This window comes from Vigna umbellata, chromosome 2 (assembly GCF_029865625.1).
Source record: "Vigna umbellata cultivar VRB3 chromosome 2, Vumbellata_1.0, whole genome shotgun sequence".
Classification (NCBI taxonomy): Eukaryota; Viridiplantae; Streptophyta; class Magnoliopsida; order Fabales; family Fabaceae; genus Vigna; species Vigna umbellata.
Genome location: NC_142166.1, coordinates 23,910,529 through 23,932,329, shown reverse-complemented (window position 1 = coordinate 23,932,329; position 21,801 = coordinate 23,910,529). Strand labels below are relative to the sequence as shown.

The following is a 21,801-nucleotide window of genomic DNA, read 5'->3' as shown; positions in this document are numbered from 1 at the left end:
AATAGCTAGCTCCGTGCAAAAATCCATAAATCCATTCTATCCTCCCTACCACAACCAATACCCAAACTCCACAACACAAGTCACTCATTTTCTTTCAACAATTAGCACCAAACATCGCAGGAAGAACCTTCCATGAATTACAACTCTTCTACCAATAACAAACAAAAAGAACCCAAAAAACCACTTCTTTCTAAACCTTAACTCTCCACACAAGTATTCCTTCTCCTAAATCAAACCCAACCTGGAACATTCACTACTTTAAAGTCAAAACCATAAAAAAATTATTATCCTCAACCATACACAAAAAATAATAAAAATGGTTAAATATGTTTTTAGTCCCTCAACTATCAAGCGATTTTGTTTTTCGTTCCTATTTCAAACTTTGTACGCTTTGATCCCTCTCCTTAAAGAAATCATAATTTTTGGTCCTCCAAAACTAACACCGTTAAATTTAATCTGACGTGGCTAACAATATGTTTACTTAGTTCCTTAATTGGGAAAGTATCTTTACTTTCTCTGCCCCCAGTTACTTACCAGAGTACATTTACATTTCACACGCTTGCTTTCATCAAGTTCAAGTTGTGAATAGTAAAATGTCGCTTGGAATCCTTGGTTGCCCATATCTGGCTATTTCCTGGAGTAGAAAAGCATGTCCATAGTACCAAATAAATAATACATCATCATCTATATTTATGTGCAGGGTTTGAATGAAAACATTTGCTAGAAGTGGTTGCAACTTATCAATCCTGATGTTGAAATCAAGATGGTGGAGAACACTCCTGATGATCCGAGACAAAGAAAACCAGACATAACAGAAGCAAAAGAATTGTTGGGATGGGAGCCAAAGGTGAAGTTGAGGGATGGTCTTCCTCTTATGGAAGAAAATTTCTGTCTGAGGCTTGGAGTTGACAAGAAGAAGAAGCTCAAATTTTCTCCTTTGGTGGCATGTCAAAAGTAGAAATAGTAAGTGAAATGAGTCTGGCTGTTTTCAAAACCTTCATCATTAGGTGGCCTTTTGCAAGGCATGGATAAATCTCTCTTGCCACCAACTATGGCTCCAGCCCCTCCCCTGACTGAAGATGAAGTGACAGAACCCCTTTGCCTCCACTTTCTAAAATTTCCCCTTTGCCTCCCCTATTCCTGATTCCCGATGGAAAAAAAAAACAAAATAAAAATAAAATTTGAAAGAATGAAGCTTTTGTTTTCAGGCGTCAGTGAGATCTGCGAGATTTACGAGATCTGCGAGATGAGAACCGAAAAAAAACTATACTTATGAAATTCCAGCGGAAGAACCATGGAGAGCGATCTTCGACGTGGAAGACAGTGGTCGAGAATGGGGACGGAGGTTGCGGCGGTGGACGGAGACGAAGATGCAAGGAAAGAGACGGAGGGAGGGAGAGAAGCAGAGGTTCAGAGGGACGCTCTGGATGAGTGTTTAATCATTCTGGATGTTGAGCGACTGAGTAAACATGAAAATATTACATGGCACACCACCATTAGCCACCTCATCTGATTTTTAATGCCGTTTCTTTGGGAGGACCAAAAATTATGGATTCCTTAAGGAGAGGGATCAAATCGTACAAAGTTTGAAATAGGGACGAAAAACAAAATCGCTTGACAGTTAAGGGACTAAAAACATATTTAACCCTAATAAAAAAAATAAGAACCTAATATACTACAAAAAGAGGAAATAAAAAAGGTTACTTTAAAAACCTCTCCCAACTTCAAATGTCATAGACAAACATAGTTGATAACAAAAACAAATTTTCATGAGAGAAATAAACCCCATTTGATCGACGGTGGGTGAAAGAAATAATCAACAACTGATGGGGAAGTGCATACCTAGAGAGAATATACTAAATGACATTTAAGAGAATGGGAAAGAAATTAAAAATGGAAGAGATTAAGGAAGAGGAAACTTATGATTTGAAGATGCGCCACTTGAACAAGCTTCCAAGATAAGCATCAAGAGGAGGACCGCCACTTGATTGAACAAGATAAGGTTTGCCCAAATTTGGGACTTTAGAGACAGAATTCTATCTCAAAGAGGATTGCAAAAGTGCAAATCAACTCAAATTCATTGAATCAAGGTAAGGTACAAAAAGGAGACCCCTAAGCCTTCTTATATAACCCTTGGAGTGAGTTTGGAGAATGGGATTAAGAGATGTGGGACTTATAAGTCTCAAGGCCGGCCAGCAGCTGCAACACTTCTCCTTGGTGCTTGGAGTCCCACATTGCTTAATTCTCTCCATCCAAAAGGGTTTATAAGCCATCTAGTTCTCCTAAAGTTCAAAACATAAAAGCTAGCTATGCTACCTTGCGCTACAAGCTAAGACACCTTCTTTCTCTTCTTTTCTTTTAAGACCAAGCCATGGAAAGTCCCACATTGCTTGTGCTTAAACGAAAAGAAAGGTTTATAAGCGTTTATTCAACTAGAACTAACGAAAAGAAACAAAGAGGCAAATACAAGCCTATGAAATCTATTCTACTCTTTTTATGCTTGTTGTCACTTTGAAAACTCTTTATTGTTGCCCCATCTATGATCATATCAACAACCACATGAGAAGAAGATTGAAATGAAGGAAGATTGAAAGTAAAAGTTGACCTAGGTTACGAATGATTTGAAATTAAAACTCTACAAACGAAAGGGTTCATAAGTCAAAGGAAAAGCTGAAGTTTCTATTTTTCACATAAGAATGAAAGAAATAAAAAAAATGGATCAATGACAACTCGACCATATCAAAAGTGTCAAAAATGGGATGTCAAAGTGTTATTTTTTTTATCCAAAAATATCTTCGCATCCTTAACTTAATTATAATTTTTCTTTCCAAATTGAGTATTTCATAAATTATTCTTAGATCATTAAATATATTTCAAATCATGCGTGTAAGAACCTATAAAACAGAGTATTAGAGTAGATATGTGTATTAAAATAACGAGACGAGCTTTTTACTTTAAAAATAATCTTATAATATAAATAAAACTTTCTAATGCTCGGTTCATTATCTAAAATACTTCATCTCTCTAAAACACTGTTCTCTACTCTTTCTCTCGCTTCTCTCTAGATTTCATCCCAACTGAGCTAACTGTTCGACAATCAGGAGGTGCCTAGGCGATCCTAGTGTCAAGGGCTACGATCTTGACCGATCAGTTTCTTGTTCTTCAGCTTGTAAGTCATTTTGCTTTTCTTCTGCGCATTTTGGGGCTGTGAGAATGCAGCAGATTCTGGTTGCATGTGCCTTGTACTCTTTCTCTTCAATTCTTAGCTCAATTTAGGTTTTAAAGTTGAATTTCTATCACCAATTGATGAGTTGTAGGTTTCTGTTGAGGTGCCTCTCGAGCAGGTTTTGGAGGAGATGATGCGGCTGTCTAGTTTAGTTAGGCTGTCCATTTTTATTTGTATAAGTTTTGAAATACTCTATTGTATATAAAGTTTTAAATTTTATAGCCATTTTGAATGACTATAAGATTATCTCTTTATTTGCAACTTTCTAACTATTCTATAATATTATAATGATGACTAATATTTTATATAGTTTTTACTATATATTTTGGGATGTTAGAATGCATTTTAGAATACAAAAAATATTCTGATATGTATATGTTTTGGAAGACCTTATTAATTTGCAAATACTTTTAAAAATGTTTAATCCGGAAAGAAAAAATTAAAATTAAATATTTTGAAAGATATTTTTACTTTAAAAAGTATTTTTCAAAACATTTAGTTTTAAAAATATTTAAAATAAAGAGTTATAAGAATTTTTATTATAATTTTAATTAGTATTAATTTGGAGATTAGCAATTTTATAAGGATGAAGAAAAAAAAGAGTGGGATACAAGAAGAAAAAATGGGATGAAGTCGCAACCTGGAACTTGATGTCTTTTCGTTTTTAAAGTCTTATTTTTGATATACACACCCAACTTTTCTTGACCCTCAATACAACATAGCTTGTAGGTTCAGGGAGAAGTTTTCAAGTATATATCTAAATTGTTTCACATATACAACAAGCGTTTATTATAATATTCTGAAAAGCTAGAATCTAAGCAATCAGAATTTGATTTATTTATTATATCAGTGCAAATTATAAAATAGAACTCATTAACACTATTGTTTTTAATTCTGTAATTTTTCGAATGCTGATTTAATGACCCATAATTAAAATACTCCATTTACTGCTAAAACTTAGTAACAAAATTTGAATTTGAATGTTTCACATTTTAAAATTATAGAAACCATAATATATTCGATAAATTCTGTAAAATCCTACAATATTCTTAGCTATATAATACTAACAAAATAACATGTCATAAACGTAATAAAAAACATATTAAATATGCTGTAATTTTGAGAAGAAAAATTAATACATTAATAATCCATTTCCTGTATACAAAGATTAAATATTTGTAGTCAATTAAAAAAGTTGTTATTTATGTAGTAATAATATATGATATATGACGAAAGCAGTAGAGAGTGCATTAAGCATGCTTCCATGTTTTCTCTTTTCTTTGACCATCAAAGAAAAAAAACCATTTTTCTTACTTTTGCATTTGAAGCTGCAGTCCAATTTTAGGTGATGCTGCTAAATTGTAAACTTTACCGGCAATAAAGATTTTTCCACGGTTGTTGACGGCTAGCTTCGTTTTTTTCTCTTCACGCTGCTTTGTCCAAAACGATAAAGGAGGAATTAAGAAACAAAAAGAGAAAGCAATTAACCACGTTACAGTATGTGCATGTACCATTTGACCACGGAAACGAAACCAACTCCAAAACCAAAACAAGGTTAAGAAAAGCGGTATCGTCTACGTCTCTGCTACAGCGACGTAGATATTTACCTTAAATCCCCAATCTCTCGCGTTTTCCCTTTCGTTCTGGCGTTGGCGTTTTATTAAGGCGGCGCGTGAAGCAGGGGCAAAACAGTCAGTGGGTTAAAAATATCAATTGTGAGTGGTGATGAGGTGGGACCCGCAGGCAGACGTTACGTGTGACGTTTACGGACACAACGTGGAAAGAATGGACGCGTGAGATGGGATGAGGGGATGAAGGGCGAGATGAAAAAAATGATCGGGTGGGAGTGGGTACACGAAGTGTTACCATAGATATTTAGATTGAATTTGAGATTATAGATAGATAGAGATAGATATCTAGGAAAAGGAAGGGAGGGAAGAAGGTTTTAGCCAGCGCCTATTCCTCACCACAATTTTATTCCTTCCTCTTCTTCGCTCACTATATATTCAATAATCTCCCCCTTTTCTCTTTTCAGCTACTTTAGGTCTTTCTCTGCTCTCTCTCTTCCTTCTCTTTTTTTCTCCTCATAATTCATCTTTTATCTTCGGTTTATTTTTCCTTTCCCCTTTATTCTGTGTTCTATATCGTCATCGGTTATTTCTGCACTGCTTCTTCCGGTGAGTTCTTCTTGCATCCATCCTTCCATTCTTTCATTCCTTCATCCACTGTTGTGTTACTGTTACTCCGTTTCGTACCGGTTGTTGCTTCAAAGCTGCTTCACTTAGGTTTTAGAATTATCCTTCTTTTGTTTGTTTGTACTATTAGACCACTGCGTGTTTCTGCAATTAGTATTGTTTCTGCAATTAGTATTGTTTCTGCAATTAGTATTGTTTTTGCAATTAGTATTGTTTTTGCACGTGCTGCTGCAACTTATTGTGCTTGTTGACTCATTGATTGATGTTTTCGTTTCTCTCGATTTTATACGTACATAAGGAATGGTTCGCATGTTTTCGTTAAGTGTTTTCCGCTGTCTTATTGCTATCTCTCCTGATGTATTTGCTTGATGCGCTTTTTCTCTATTTTTTGTTTGTGGATTTTTATAATTGGCTTTTCCGAGCTCAAACTGTGTTGTTACGATTTTGTCGTAGTTCTTTGCTGCTGGTGTTGATTTGTTAGCACTGCATTCCACTTTCCACGCTTGTTACTTTTTACGAGTTGAGTTTCCTGAAGCTAAACTTCTAATAAAGTGTGTGCCACTGCGGTTTTCCTTGTTGATTTGATTTTACATACAAGAGAGGAAATAGTAGATTGATTAAATTAGGAAGCGGAATGTGCTATTTAATTATTTATTTAAGTCTTGTTATATGGCACTCAACTTATCCCCTCGCCAAGTAGCCCAGATATTTGGTCCTTTATTATGGATCAGTTGAAGTAACTCTTGATCGTTAATATAGGCACTGTGCATCTTTTACTTGAACTTAATTACTATAACGTAGGATTCATTTCAAAATTAATGTAATTCTTAGTGTTTGTGATAGGACTTTAAAGGTGTATGTTAGGAAAAAGAAGTCAAACCAGGGCAGAAGTTACAGGGCAGTTAAGAGAGGTTGGATGGTTTAGGGGAGTGGTTAATAGTGTAATCATTGTTGTTATTTTCATTGAACTTTGACAATCTAGATACAAATAGGGCTTATGCAAAAGACAAATAATAAAAATTGAAAATAAAATATCAACTAATTTAAAATAAAATATACTTAATCTATTTTTGTCTTGTATCAATAAAATAAAATAATATTGTTCCTAAATAAATGGAAAATCAAAAATACCTATCCCTATTTAATCTTTATTGAAATCAAACTAAATATTATTAGATCCAAAACTAATAAAATAAGATTCAAACAAAATTATTAATAAATCCCTAAAATTTAAGTTTATTACAACAAAACTTCTTTGTAAACTTAAATTTTTTATCCTTTATTCGACTTTGCATATGCATCACCCTGCATCAAACTTGTGTCTTGCAACTAGATTTGAGTTCTTTTTCCTTATGACCTCCTGGCTTTTACCTAGGTTGACCTTTATGCAACATTGACTGACTTCTTCATCTCGTCCAAAATTTTACTCATAAGATTTTTTGCTATTTTAGTATTCGAGATTCTCATACCCTGATTCTTCTCAACATCTTCATCTTCCTCTTTTTTGACCTACTTCTTCATCTCGACCAAAATTATACTCATAAGATTTTTTGTTATTTTAGTATTCGAGATTATTTTAGTATTCGAGATTATTTTAGTATTCGAGATTCTCATACCTTGATTCTTCTCAACATCTTCATCTTCCTTTTTCCTGTTTTCATCTAGCTCAAGAACACTATATGTTTGCTCCTCCTTGTCAACCGCCTTCTTCAACTCCTCAAGCCTAACCATCTGTTTAGCCATAATCTCATTAGCTTCATCCAAAAGTCTCCATATCCGTTAAATCTCTTCATCTTTTTGTTTGAGTTCTTTCTTCATGTTTGCCTTCTCCACATTTGTCGCATCATTTATTGAGATCACTTCGTCCATTGTTGGTACTGAACTCTCCATTTCCATTGCATCCAAGCTCTTTTCCATTAACAAGATTCCACACTCTTCTTCCGCCTCTTCAATAACGAGATTTGTCTCCTCCTTTGTCTCAGCCTTGTAATGCTTTGCAATGTGGCCAGCCTTACCACAGTTGTAGCACTTCTTCAATATGCACTCGTTTGCATAGTGGTCGTACTTGCCACACTTAAAACACTCCACTCTTAACCGATCTCCTTAGCCTTTCTCTTGTCCTCAGTCATGCCAATTATGCTGACCGGTTTGTTCTTCACTATCATTCTCAAAATTACTTCAGCCATGTTCACCTCATCCTCGACCTCCTCGTCCTTTGCCTCCAGGACCTCGGCTTTGAGTATTCCGAGTTCCATTTGAGTCAAATTATGCTTGTAGGTCTTGATTGTCGGGTTCCCTCTTTTTTTTTCTTCTTCCTCAGTTTGTGGGCCTTTAATGACCCAACTAACTCTTCCACAATGAGAGTTGACAAATCATTTGTCTCTTCAATAGTGACCATGATACTTTCAAAATAATCTATCAGATTTCTTGAGATCTATTCCACAACCTGGTTAGGAGGCACCTGTTCTCCGTTCATTCTGAGTTGGTTGGCCATCTTCTGTACTCGAGCTATAAACTCAACAACTCCTTCTTTTTCATCCATTTCCATATGTTCAAACTCTCTTTTAAGAGCTTGTACTCAGACTTGTCTCACACAGATATCTCCTCGGTATGCCACCTCCAAAATTTCCTATGCTTCTTTTGCTGATTTTGCATTATTTATTTTCTCGAACCTCGATTGATCCACTGCATTATACAAATAGTACAAAGTCGATTTGTCTTTTACCCATGTCTTTTTCAATGTAGCAATCTGGGTCGTTGGTTGATGCTCATCCCCTGCAGGTTCATTGTACCTGTCCTCCACTATGTCCCATAAGAAGAACCTTCCTCTGTAGACACCAATTGTTGTAATTGATCTTTTCTGACAATTGTAGCACACTCATTCCGTTGACTAATTTTGCTATCCCTGACAAAACTCTCGAGCACTCACTGTTTCCTCACAGTGTTTGACTCTCTCCTCTCTTTTCTCTCTCTCGGTACTTAGAGGAACATAAAACTCTGATACCACTTAGTTAAAAGAAACGTGACTCACAAATAATTGGACTCTTCAATGTGGTTATTTTCATTGAACCTTGACAACCTTTAAATAGGTGCAAATAAGACCTTGCACCAAGTACCAATAATAAAAACTGAAAATAAAATATCAACTAACTTAAAATAAAATCTACTTAATCTATCTTTATCTTATATCAATAAAATAGAATAATACTACTCCTAAATAAATAAAAATCAAAACTTCCTATCTCTATTTTATCTTTATCAAAATCAAACTAAATATTACTAGACACAAAACTAATAGGATAAGATTCAAAGAAAATTATTAATAAATCCCTAAAATTTAAGTTTATTCCAATAGGTATGATGTATTTTTCATAGTTTGGACCGAGTTTATATCCTGTATGAAGGGATTTATTTCCCTTGAATGCTGTTGAATGTTCTCTTAATTAGTTTTTCATTAATGCTAGTGTGAACTTAAGTTGAATTATAAGTTTTGAGTGTTGTATCCTTATAACTGATCTGAAGACTGGTTTCTTACTCTTAAGAAACCTAACAGTTTCTTCGTCAAACTATATAGAAAATATATAGTTCTTGTGAACTTCAATTAGGAGATTGATCATGTAAGTATTCATAGCGTAATTTTCTAAAATATTTTTTATGTCCATTACACATCATGAAATTTTGTCCTAAATATTGATGCTTTACATCTGAAACTTGTCTGCACGCTTATCTGATTGCATTCTGTTTCTTTTGCGGCATATCTCGTTTTCTTAAATGTTTCATAAAACATGCAGGCTGCAATTGAGGATTCATGGCTAGGGTTTTGGCTCAGTCAATTAATGTCCCTGGTCTAGTGGCTGAACATAGACATGGTCAGCAAAAGGGATCTGGAAGATCAAAAAGACCAGCCAAAATGATGAATGCAGTACGTACAAATGGATTAAGAATGTCAGGTTTTACAGGACTCCGAACTTTTAATCCTTTGGATACTATGTTGAGACCCGGAATAGATTTTCACTCTAAAGTATCCATTGCAACTTCTGCACACCGAGGAAGATCTACCAGATGTGTACCGAAAGCCATGTTTGAGCGTTTCACTGAGAAAGCAATTAAAGTAATTATGCTAGCTCAGGAGGAAGCAAGGCGTCTTGGTCATAATTTTGTTGGAACAGAGCAAATTCTATTGGGTCTTATTGGTGAAGGGACTGGTATTGCTGCCAAGGTTCTAAAGTCAATGGGGATCAACCTTAAAGATGCTCGGGTGGAAGTAGAGAAGATAATTGGAAGGGGGAGTGGATTTGTAGCCGTTGAGATTCCGTTTACTCCTCGTGCAAAGCGTGTTTTGGAACTTTCACTGGAGGAAGCTCGTCAACTTGGTAATCATGTTTTTCAGCTTCTTCCTTCCTTTGTTGTATTAATTAATATATACATGGAAAAGCGTCTTTTGGAACTGTCAGTCCATTCTTAGTAGTTTTCTCATTGTTTTTTTGGTGTAATTGTTACTCGAAATAATGTAGAAGAGATTTGGTTGTATAAGATCTATTATGTATATATATGTCAGGTAGTCTTCTATTATAATAAAGGATAAAGCAGAGGATTGAAAAAGTGACCCTATGAATTTATGATACAAGCGTTTCTTCAATGTTGTCATAAACTTTTGTTTGATACTTTGTCTATATATCTGGTCAATTTTACCAAACTTGTTCATTGATAGTGTGTACCACCACTGAATGGTTTTCGCTTGCTTTAAGATGCATTTGGAATTGAGTTTGCGGCCATATGTTATTAGTTATTTTGTTTAATGCTGTTCTGTATTTTGGGGTAAAAAATTGTACTTAGTTGTATCGAATCCTTAATATTTTCAGGTCACAATTATATTGGATCAGAGCACCTGCTTCTGGGTCTTCTTCGGGAGGGTGAGGGTGTTGCAGCACGTGTTCTGGAAAACCTGGGTGCTGATCCTACTAACATTCGCACACAGGCTAGTATTATGCTTTCATGTATCTTTTTGCATCAAACATCTGTTTGCATGGATACATAATGAGTTTATACTTATCTGATAGTTTTCACTGTATGGGTACAGGTTATTCGCATGGTGGGTGAGAGTGCCGACAGTGTTACTGCTACTGTTGGTTCAGGAAGTAGTGGGAATAAGATGCCAACTTTGGAGGAGTATGGTACCAATTTGACCAAGCTAGCAGAGGAGGTATGGAGAGGTCATGGTTTTCTTTATGAAGGTCGTAGATCTTGCTTTATTGTGAATAAAAGCTTAATTTTTTATGTGCTTCCTAGGGAAAATTGGATCCTGTTGTGGGAAGGCAGCAGCAAATTGAACGTGTGACACAAATTTTAGGCCGTCGAACTAAAAATAATCCTTGTCTGATTGGAGAACCTGGTGTTGGGAAGACAGCAATTGCTGAAGGTCTCGCTCAGCGGATTGCAAATGGTGATGTTCCTGAAACCATAGAAGGCAAAAAGGTTAGTTGAAATCGTTTACCTCTGCTGTTCTTGAAGTTAGTGTTAAGTTGCCTGTTAAGTTTGGGGGCTTCATATTCTATTTTTGTATGTACTGTTCAAATTGCTGGAATTCCAGAATGTCTCATTTCTATATATATATATATATATATATATATATATATATATATATATATATATATATATAATCATCACTGAACATGAGACGGTGTGCCCTAGATACTGATTTGGCCATCTTGGTGCCACGAAACTCCTTTTTATGAACTCTTTTTACTTGTATTATAAAAAGGAGTTTCGTGGCACCAAGATGGCCAAATCAGTATCTAGGGCACACCGTCTCATGTTCAGTGATGATAATATATATATATATATATATATATATATATATATATATATATATATATATATATTTTCTTTTTTTTTATGAACTCTTTTTACTTGTGTTATAAAAAGGCGTTTCGTGGCACCAAGATGGCCAAATCAGTATCTAGGGCACACCGTCTCATGTTCAGTGATGATTATATGATAGTGATTTCATTATTTCATACGAATATTTCAGGTTAGGATAGGTAACGGAATTATTTGTTTTGTAGTTTTTAGTATGATTTGACAAGTCCCAAATCTTAAATAAACATGGATATGCTTTTTACTTAATAATATTTGGCATACAATAGCCTGATTTGGACATGTTATTTGTTGACTATTAATATAATACCAAACAAGTAGGTCATCACTTTTGTATTAGTCATTGTATTTATCTTTTCAAATTAATGGGAATAAAATCTGGACGGGATTATCAAGATTGGTCCTGTTTGAAGGGAATACATATGTGGATTAAGTAGTTACCCTTTGATAACTTTTCCTTTCTATTTTTTCGTAAACAAACTATTTAGAAAGCTGACCCTATTTGGTGAAGGTACATATAAAAATGATTGTCAACAAGCATCTTTTCTTGATATCCCACATACTATAATGCACTTTGTTTTGAATGCATTAGGTTATAACCCTTGACATGGGTTTACTTGTTGCTGGAACTAAATATCGTGGTGAGTTTGAGGAGAGGTTGAAGAAACTAATGGAAGAAATCAAGCAAAGTGACGAGATAATCCTTTTTATTGATGAGGTACACACTTTGATTGGAGCAGGAGCAGCAGAAGGGGCAATTGATGCTGCTAACATACTTAAGCCAGCTCTTGCAAGGGGTGAACTCCAGGTAGTACTTTCCCCTGCTGACATGTTCGAAATGAATTTACTGCTTGTTGACTCTGATAGTCAATTTAATATGTGAAGAGGGTGAAAAAAAATTGAGTTTTTGACATTTGGATTTAGTAGGATCACTCAAACCTGTGATGATAAAGGAAGAAGAGACTATCTCTGGTCATAATATTGTCCTTGGAACTCCACACTGTACAAAAAAAAGTATACAATCTTCTGGTCATTCCATGCTTATAAACTGTTAAAACTGTTGCAAGATATTTAACATGTCTGCTATGAGCAACTCTCTAGTCTCAATTCTAATATGGTCGGGAGTCGTTGCTAACTTGTAGTCAGCATTATATGATATGCTGAAGATTTTTAATCCAAAATTTCAAGCTTGGAATTTCCTACAGTTTCAATTTCGGTTGATAACACATCATAATGGCTGTTGTAGGCATATTTTGAAGGGGGTTCCGAGGCCTATGCTAAACTCCTCTACACAATGAATATCTTCTAAAATGTAGACCATTAAATAGTTTAATTCAGTCCCAACTACTGGCATTGTTTTAATTAGTTTGTTTTGATATTTCTGCAGTGTATTGGAGCCACAACATTAGACGAATATAGAAAGCACATTGAAAAAGATCCTGCTTTAGAGAGACGATTCCAGCCAGTTAAAGTACCAGAACCGACTGTTGATGAAACAATACAAATTCTGAAAGGACTTAGAGAACGATATGAAATTCATCACAAGCTCCGATATACTGATGAGGCTCTTGTAGCTGCTGCACAGCTGTCATACCAGTATATCAGGTTAGTCATAATTCATCTCTCTTCTTTGTTCGTTTAATGTGATTTATGTTATAGATATTTTAATTCGCTTTTCAACATGGCATGTTTAAATTGGAAATTTTCCTTGAATTAAGCTGATGCATGTTAGTTATGGAATTTTGCAACAATAGCTTCCCTCTTTGAATTGCCTTATGTCAGTTACATTTATGTCTGAATGTAGTGATGTGATTGATATCTATGTTAGCTATCATGCCATCCATTCATTTATGATAATGTTGTCCCTGCAGTGATCGGTTTTTGCCTGACAAAGCTATAGATTTGATTGATGAAGCTGGTTCCCGAGTTCGGCTTCAACATGCACAGGTATATATTATTTGTTTACCCTGAACTATCAGTTCTAGCTTCTATTACTGAGCTAATATGGGCTGTAACTCTATGTACTTCCAGTTACCTGAAGAAGCAAGAGAACTTGACAAGGAGGTCAGGCAGATTATCAAGGAGAAAGAGGAAGCTGTTCGCAACCAAGACTTTGAAAAGGTAATATCTCTTTGAGGATTTAACATGACAAGTTTTTTTGGACATTTTCACGAAAATATTCAACTACCTTGGCTAAGGAAAGTAATGTTTTTGCTAAAGTAAACGCTAAAAGTGATTAGCATTTTATCAATTATATAAAATGGCTTTTGATTATAGTAAGCTTGTAGAGTTTAAAGAATGTTGTAGTAGTATAAAGCCCCTTCTTTCACAAAAGAAGGAAAGAACAGTGTAATGGCTGGTTCTTTTTGTCAGCTGTACTATTTTTTTGCGTTTAATTTATGGGTTGATGATGTAAATTTCTGAGCAGGCTGGAGAGCTGAGAGATAGAGAAATGGATCTTAAGGCACAGATCTCAACACTTATAGAGAAAGGCAAGGAGATGAGCAAAGCAGAGACTGAGGCAGGGGATGCAGGTCCTACTGTGACTGAAGCTGACATACAGCATATTGTCTCATCCTGGACTGGTATTCCGGTTGAGAAAGTCTCGACGGATGAATCTGATCGCCTCCTCAAGATGGAAGAGACTTTACATAAGCGAGTCATTGGTCAGGATGAAGCAGTGAAAGCCATTAGTCGGGCTATTCGTAGAGCTCGGGTTGGACTGAAGAACCCTAACCGTCCAATTGCTAGCTTCATCTTTTCTGGTCCAACTGGTGTGGGGAAGTCTGAATTGGCCAAAGCATTGGCTGCATACTACTTTGGCTCTGAAGAAGCTATGATACGACTTGACATGAGTGAGTTTATGGAAAGACACACAGTTTCCAAACTTATTGGTTCACCTCCTGGGTATGTTGGTTACACTGAAGGTGGGCAGTTGACCGAGGCAGTTCGACGTCGTCCTTACACTGTTGTTCTATTTGATGAGATTGAGAAAGCCCATCCTGATGTATTTAACATGATGCTTCAGATCCTGGAAGATGGAAGACTAACCGACAGTAAGGGAAGAACTGTGGATTTCAAGAACACACTTCTTATAATGACATCAAATGTTGGAAGCAGTGTGATTGAGAAAGGAGGCCGCCGAATTGGATTTGATCTGGATTATGATGAGAAGGATAGCAGTTATAATAGAATCAAGAGCTTGGTGACTGAGGAGCTAAAGCAATACTTTAGGCCAGAATTTTTGAATAGGTTGGATGAAATGATTGTCTTCAGGCAACTCACAAAACTGGAGGTGAAGGAGATTGCTGACATAATGCTCAATGAGGTGTTTGCTAGACTGAAGGTAAAAGATATTGAACTTCAAGTAACAGAAAGATTTAGGGACAGAGTGGTGGAGGAAGGTTATAATCCTAGTTACGGAGCCAGACCTTTAAGAAGAGCTATAATGCGACTTTTGGAAGACAGTATGGCAGAGAAGATGCTTGCTAGAGAGATCAAAGAGGGTGACTCTGTTATAGTGGATGTTGATTCTGATGGTAACGTGATTGTGCTCAATGGTAGCAGTGGAGCCCCCGAGTCCTTACCAGAGGCACTTCCTGTATAATGCGGTTAATTTTCTGATACTATGTGTACTTAATTTGTCTGAAGTATGTTTTACTTGTCAATGTACCCAAAGCTTTTGATTGATACTGGTAGGCCTCATCTTTCTTGCCTATTGCCAAGAAAAACCAAATTCAGAAAAAGGGTAGTGGGGTTACCAGGGGTTGGGGAAAAACTGAAGCATCTGCGGGAAGGTGAAAATCAAATCAGTGCCGTGTTTGGTATAACTTTACCACCAATGAACTATATTCCTTAGGAAAATGGGATATTTTTATGTTTTCACTGGTTTGACCAACGATGTAATATCAAGCATTACTGTAAATGATCGGTATGGCCTATTCTTTGTTTGAGAATTCAATGCGTGTAATGACAGGTTCAAGGTAATTAGATCAAGTTGAATACGTAACTGTCCCCAAATCATCTATGCACACAAGTTTGCTGTGGATGGTAGTGAAGCAACGTGTTTCAAGTGTTGTATCGGCCTGTTTTATAGTGTCTGTTAAAAGATCCAACACATTCATTCTCTTTCGTGGTTAGATATTTAACCTCTTGTGTCTAACCTCTTACATCAGCATGTCTGTTAAAAGATCCACCACATTCATTATCTTCATCCGTGGTTGGATTTACGGTGGTTGAACAGTCCAGGAATCAAATTCATGGTTGTACAATGGGCTATTTTACGAAAAGCGAACCAGGGTCACCAATAACATGTTCAAAGTTTTAAAGCTGATGATAAAAAATTTAAAACTTATATGTTCTATTAACCGTACTTTAAATTTAAATTATGACTTCATAATATTTATTTAATATATCAATTAATAAAGACAAAGGAACGCTTAACTTTTTAGCCTTCATTTTTTATTTTTAATAGATGACAAAAACTTCAATTTTGTCTTAATTAATTCTTAAATTTTGATTCTATGTAGATATATATTTTGAATTTTAAATTTGTTTTAATTGATTTTTATTTTTTTCTATAAAAAATATAATATATATGAGCAGAAAAATCAAAATTATTTAATTCAAAACTGTTACAAAAAAATTATATATATAAAAAATTACTTGTTCTAAAAGTAATTATAATAAAATTAAAGTTTTAGATGTCTATCTAAAACAGTAAAGTTTATGATCAATAGAAAAAGTTTAAATCTTAATGTACTTGTGGATATAATAAAAATTTAAGAAAGTAAAAATGTTATTTTTTAATAATAAGTAATGATATTGTTCATATAATCTATTTAAGTCATGATATATTTGTTCATAATATCTAATATAATAGTTTAAATAACCCTTTTACTAAACTTGTAATAATTAGGATAAATAAAATCAATTACAGCATGAAAACAGATTGAAATTTTAGAAATTTGAAATAAAAACATATATACTTATTATTACACAGAGACGTCGCATTTTCTTTCCTAGTACTTAGGTCACCTAAGATATCTTGGAGATGAGAATGAGAAGAACAAGGTTACATCACAATTAGAGATATGACAAAAAGCACTGGATCAGCCCATCTATCCAGCAAAAAAGAAAAGGTCAGGTTAACATCTTGAGGGTTACTCCACCACCACAGGTTGCTTCCTGTACTTCTTCATTCTTATTTTATTCTGAATTAAAAGTTCTTTTCTTTTTACCAACATTGCTTTAGCTTTCAATGATCTTGACATCAGTTAACATAAATCAAGATATATTGAACAACGCATCTCCCATGTCCGTTTTGCCTTTCAACCATTTTAACAAATTCTAAAAAAATTACATAATTATAATTAATATAAAAAACCCAAAATCTACATATATATATATATATATATATATATATATATATATATATATATATATATATATATATATATACTACAAATAAAAATTTATACAAAAAAATAATATTAATAAACTAAAACAAAATAAATAAATAAAAGTCAAACGCGAAGGCCTGAAGGATATGCGAGATCTGTTGGGCCTTCAACGGATCTTGACATCCATCGACGAATTTTGAGATCCATTGAAGGTCTAACAAATCTCGCATATTTGTTCAGGTATTTCGCGATTCTCTTCTTCTTCCTTTGTACATAGAAAACGTAGAGACCAAACAAAAGCCGTCAAACTCCACAGCACGAACCAACACCACCACAAAACGAAGCACACCTGCATCGAAATAGAGAAGACAGAAGAAAGCGAATGCAATGAAATTGAAAAATGGGGAAGAAAGGAATATGATAGGGGAAGAAACAGAAATGAAGTTGAGTGGTAAGAGAGAAAATGAGAGTGGGGTTGGGGGGTGGGGCTGTGGCTGAGTGAAAATGAGAGAGAAGGAATTAGGATTTTAACAAAAATGTAAAATAGGTAAATGGTAAAAGTAAAAAAGGGTACTTTTGTAATAAGAAAAAATTTGAGGAGGTGTAGAAAGCGTTGGGGTGATGGAGGGAGGAACCTCTAACATTTTCAATTTGAAAGTTGAACAAATTCGGTCTACCAAGCCCAACAGGCCATTCTTGCAAATTAATCAGATTAGTCAGTCTAACTTTAATTAAAAAAATTGAATTTTGTGTCACGATACTTTATATTATCATAATTTGACAATTTGAAAAAAGTTTAATATAATTCGATCAAAATCCAATACAGTTTGACTAAGCATTGAAACCATCTAGACCACAAGATTTCTTAGTTTGAAATTAGTTTGTCATCAAGCCATTTCATATAAAAAATAAAAAAAATTCACTTAAGGCGACCAAACTCTGCCACATAATTAAAATTGCTCAGTCAGCAAGCCACGACACAAAATTTTTAATGCCGTCTAACCCACTTAACGACAAGGTCCAAATTGAGTTAATTTTTCACAAAAGGGACCTAATTGAGATCAATTAAAATACGAGGATCTATTTGAGACGATTCTGCACAAATAAGGACGTTCGAAATGATTAAATATTTATATAACAAAAGAAAACAGACAGAGCCCGATAGTTATGAGTTACAAATCAGTACAGGTTACAAAAAGCTTTAAATCAAAATATTTTTTATCATCATCAAAAAGGGGAGATTGTTAGCATAAAACTAAAGAGCAAATTTTTTGATGATGTCCCAAAGTCAAGTCTCAAGTGCTCTTATTGTAGGAAGATCTTCATGAAGACTTGTTTTTATATTAAGACTTTTGCAATTTAGTAGATTTATGTATATGATGTGGTTTACCTTTGATTCTATGTATTGTCAGAGTGGCGCACTGGAAAGGTTAACGCGTTCAACAAACCAAAAGTGAATTGGTTTCTTATCTCAAATCGTTCTTTTAATAATTCTCTCAAGTAAATATAAAAATTCCTTAAAATAATTTAAACAAATTAAAGAGTAAGGAAGAGAGAAAACTGCATAGGTAATTTTTATCCTGGTTGGGATCAAACAGATCCTACATCTAGTTGTTAATCTCAACTGAGAATTAACGCTTCACTAGCAAAAACCAATAAATTGTTACAATCATAAAGAAAAAAAAATAGTTTAAGGTTAGAACACCTCTCTTGTTACCTAAAGAGATGAAAGTCACATCCCTTCTAACCCACAAGGGATAAACATCTCCTCTGAATCTTCACAAATTATGAACACCTCCTCCGAATGCTTCACGAAGGATGATAGGCTTTTAAGAAAGCAACAACAACAACACTCAATCACACTCCCTGTGAAAGTTCTCGCTTTTGTTAAATTATATTAATTTAAGAATTGGTTCATGTAATTTAAAGCATAACTTTGATGTAAAAATTCTAATGTGATGACTATTAGAATATAATGTATTAAAGTTATAGGGATTATTTTAGAGTTATTAAAATTAATCCCTGTCTTCTCACTTCAATAAAGGACATTTTGATATTTTATTAAAGTTGGTTAAATATCATAAAAGAGAAAAAATGTTTTACTACTCTTGACAAGTTAAGTGATAGAAGCGACTCCAATATTCAGGACTTGAGCGGCTCCTTGACCCATAATTGGCAGCTGAACGAAGATTTGGTTGAAGATGAATGGTGCGAGCAAGGTGTTTGTGAAAATGGTTCACTTTATTTTGATGTGTGTGTGGAGAGTTTCTAACTCAGATAGCCTTCCAGCGGGGAAGGGAGCTAGAGGAAAACAAGCTAAAACAGCTCTAAGGTTGAACTCAAAGAAGTAATGGATGGATTCAATTCAGCAGCATATCACTATATCAATTCAAGTTAATTTTACAAGAAGGAGAAGCTTCTTTTATAGAGTAAGAGAAGCATGGCTAGTAAGCTACAAAGTGCATGAAGCTACGTAGGCTGGGTGGATGTTTCAGGCAAAACATATTTAAAACATGCTCAAGTGAAGAAGCTACACGACTGATTATGTTTCACGTGGAAAATGTTGAAAACGTGCTTCAAAGAAGGGAAGCTATACGGTTGGCTGCAAAAATGCACTCTTCTTTGCCTCCTTTGTGTTCTCTTGCTTGGAAAACTTCCTATATTGTGTAGACATACTTCCTAGTCTTTATTAATGTCCTACAAAACAATGTAAATGGATTTAATTAAAGAGAATCCATCTAAAACTTAGATAAGGAAAGAACTTTTAGAAATCCTTATTCCACTTCCCTTTCTTTAGTCTTAGTTTAAGTTGTTACTTCTTTGGATGGAAAGTCCTAAAGGAGTTGCCATCATTCCCTCCCTCTTTAAAAACGATTTGTCCTCAAATCGGGAAGAAAGAAAGAAGCACAAGTTTGGTTTATATTTTCCTCCTGGATCAAAAATATATCTACAAAAGATAGCAAAAATTAGTATGATTAAGGAGATATATGCAAAGATAAGAAGATAAGATGAAGGCCTTTTGACAACAAATTTATTAGAAGAAGTCTTGGCCTTTAATTTATTTTTAGTTTCACTTTGTTTTGAACATTTCCCATGATGAAATGTAGAAACAAAGTGATGTTTTTGAGAAGAAGAGTCAAGGTATTTACCTGTGAATGAAGAATTTAACAACATGCATACCTTTTTCTTCTCTTGAGAAGGGTGCTTTTCCAACCTATCTTTTTCTTTTCTTTCTTTATCAATTTTCATTTTCATTTTTATTTCATCCTCATTCACTTGTTCAGGTGTAAGAGGAATCAATGTGATTTTATTTCCTTTGTGGAGAAAAGTTATTTTATTGGTGTAGCCACCATGACTGGAGTTATGATCATATTGCCATGGCCTACCAAGTAATACATGACCAACATCCATTGGAACAACATCACATAAAACTTTGTCTTCATAGGTGCCAATGGATATTGGTATGGTTACTTGTGTGTTAACTACTATTTCTTCATCCTCTTTTTGTTGGTATCGGAGGGGGTATTTTTCTAAGAGTATAGCGCAGCGGAATTAAAACTCAGAGAGCGGAAAGCGTGTTCGGTCACCTTTTTTAAAATAAATTTGGTCGTTTTAGTAAAAATAATTTTCTTTCAGAAAATTAATCAAACAGTTGATATACGTAAAATAATATGAGTGTAGGGAATAAGAAAATCAACACAGAATTTTTATCCTGGTTCGAATCAAAAGATTCTACGTTCAGTCGTTAATCACTATAAATAGTGATTAACCTTTTTCACTAAAAATGGTTTAACAGATTACAAGATAATGAACAGGAATAAAATGAAAAGAACCACTCTACCAACTTGAAGAGAACCGCTCCAACAATCGACCAACGATTCACAAGCTTCTCCTTTCACAAGACCAGGCAGAGTACCTTGCTAACTTGAAGAGAGTCTGCTCCGACTATCGACACACGATACGCGAGCCTCTCCTTTCACAAGACCAAGCAAGGGAACAATGAACAAAAAGCTCTCTAAGAACGTTCCTCTGACACACAGTGTTCTAAGCTTTCTTAGTTCAAAAAACGTTACCTTCTGATTTCTCCAAATCAAATTATATAGCCAAGTACACCGAGTGCCAAAGGTCAGCTCCCAACTGCCATGAATAATCGATTATTGTAAGTGATAATCGATTATTCAAGTTCGTTACAGGTTTTCAAAAAAGTGATAATCGATTATATGAAGTGATAATCGATTATTCAAGTATGACTTGCGATAATCGATTATTGCTTAACCATAATCGATTATACTAGTAAAAATTACAATGTTTAACATTTTCCTACTACATTCAAAATCTACAAGTTGCTTTTTTTAACTATTTTCCTACTACATCCAAAATCTATAAGTTGCAGCATCATCAAAACACATCTTCAGGTTTTACCAATACTCCTTATTGGTAACACTTTTATCCACTGAAGCTTGTAAGGCTTGGGATGAGGAATAGTAGGTAAGGCCAATTTGTTCACCACTCTAGAACTACAATAATTGGAAGAGGAACCACACTATCCACAATCAAAGAACAAGTGTTTTCAAAATTTTACATCTTGTGCGGAATAGGTTCTCTCTTTGTGATTGTTCTAGTTCTTTAGATTGTCTTCCAAGAAGTCTTCTTACCAATAATAACTCTCCTTCACAAGGTAAGGCTTCTTCCTCAGAGATGGAAGTATCTGATTAACTTGAAGAATCTTGATTGTCACTCTATGGTCTAAGAGATAAGTAGACCTTTTGTGAGGACATTCATAAGAATAATGTCCTTGTTCTCCACATTTAAAACATCTGGTTTCTCTACCCCTTTTTTCCTTTGAAGGTTCTTTTTGAGAGGGATTTCTTTCTCGCTCTCTTTTTTTCTCTTTTTCTTTTCCTCTCTGTCTCTCTTTCTCTTTTTCTTTTTCTTTTTCTCGAGGTTTTGAATACCTCGTTGGACTACCCTCCCTCTTAGGATTTTTCCTATACATGGAGGTGGTAGGGGAAGTCCTTATAGTGGAAACTTTTCTTCTAATTTGCTCTTCCACTCGCACACATAGATGAACAAAATCATTGAGATCTAAATACGGTAAAAA

General features: G+C 34.7%; 1 protein-coding gene and 1 long non-coding RNA gene across 2 annotated transcripts; one reads left to right on the top strand and one right to left on the bottom strand.

Annotated features, from left to right (window-relative positions):
- Window positions 1-4,308: 4,308 nt before the first annotated feature.
- LOC148203656 (uncharacterized) lies at window positions 4,309-5,097 on the bottom strand. The gene is made up of 2 exons (XR_015784222.1): window positions 4,738-5,097; window positions 4,309-4,656 (listed from the first exon to the last, which is right to left on the bottom strand). It is a non-coding gene; the product is annotated as an uncharacterized LOC148203656 (long non-coding RNA).
- Window positions 5,098-5,261: 164 nt separating this feature from the next.
- Window positions 5,262-15,254, top strand: CLPC1 (CLPC homolog 1). The gene is made up of 10 exons (XM_047322062.2): window positions 5,262-5,403; window positions 9,213-9,794; window positions 10,284-10,399; window positions 10,502-10,624; window positions 10,711-10,896; window positions 11,891-12,106; window positions 12,686-12,903; window positions 13,170-13,245; window positions 13,330-13,419; window positions 13,727-15,254. The coding sequence occupies exons 2-10, from the start codon at window positions 9,230-9,232 to the stop codon at window positions 14,903-14,905; spliced, it is 2,769 nt and encodes a 922-aa protein (XP_047178018.1). The 5' UTR covers window positions 5,262-5,403; window positions 9,213-9,229; the 3' UTR covers window positions 14,906-15,254.
- Window positions 15,255-21,801: the final 6,547 nt, after the last annotated feature.

Bases quoted from the DNA above. Each gene is read 5' to 3' on its own strand.
- CLPC1 (XM_047322062.2), top strand. From the start codon at position 9,230: ATGGCTAGGGTTTTGGCTCAGTCAATTAATGTCCCTGGTCTAGTGGCT. The intron at 12,107-12,685 runs GTAGTACTTTCC...ATATTTCTGCAG, and splicing joins TTGCAAGGGGTGAACTCCAG to TGTATTGGAGCCACAACATT. The intron at 12,904-13,169 runs GTTAGTCATAAT...TTGTCCCTGCAG, and splicing joins CTGTCATACCAGTATATCAG to TGATCGGTTTTTGCCTGACA.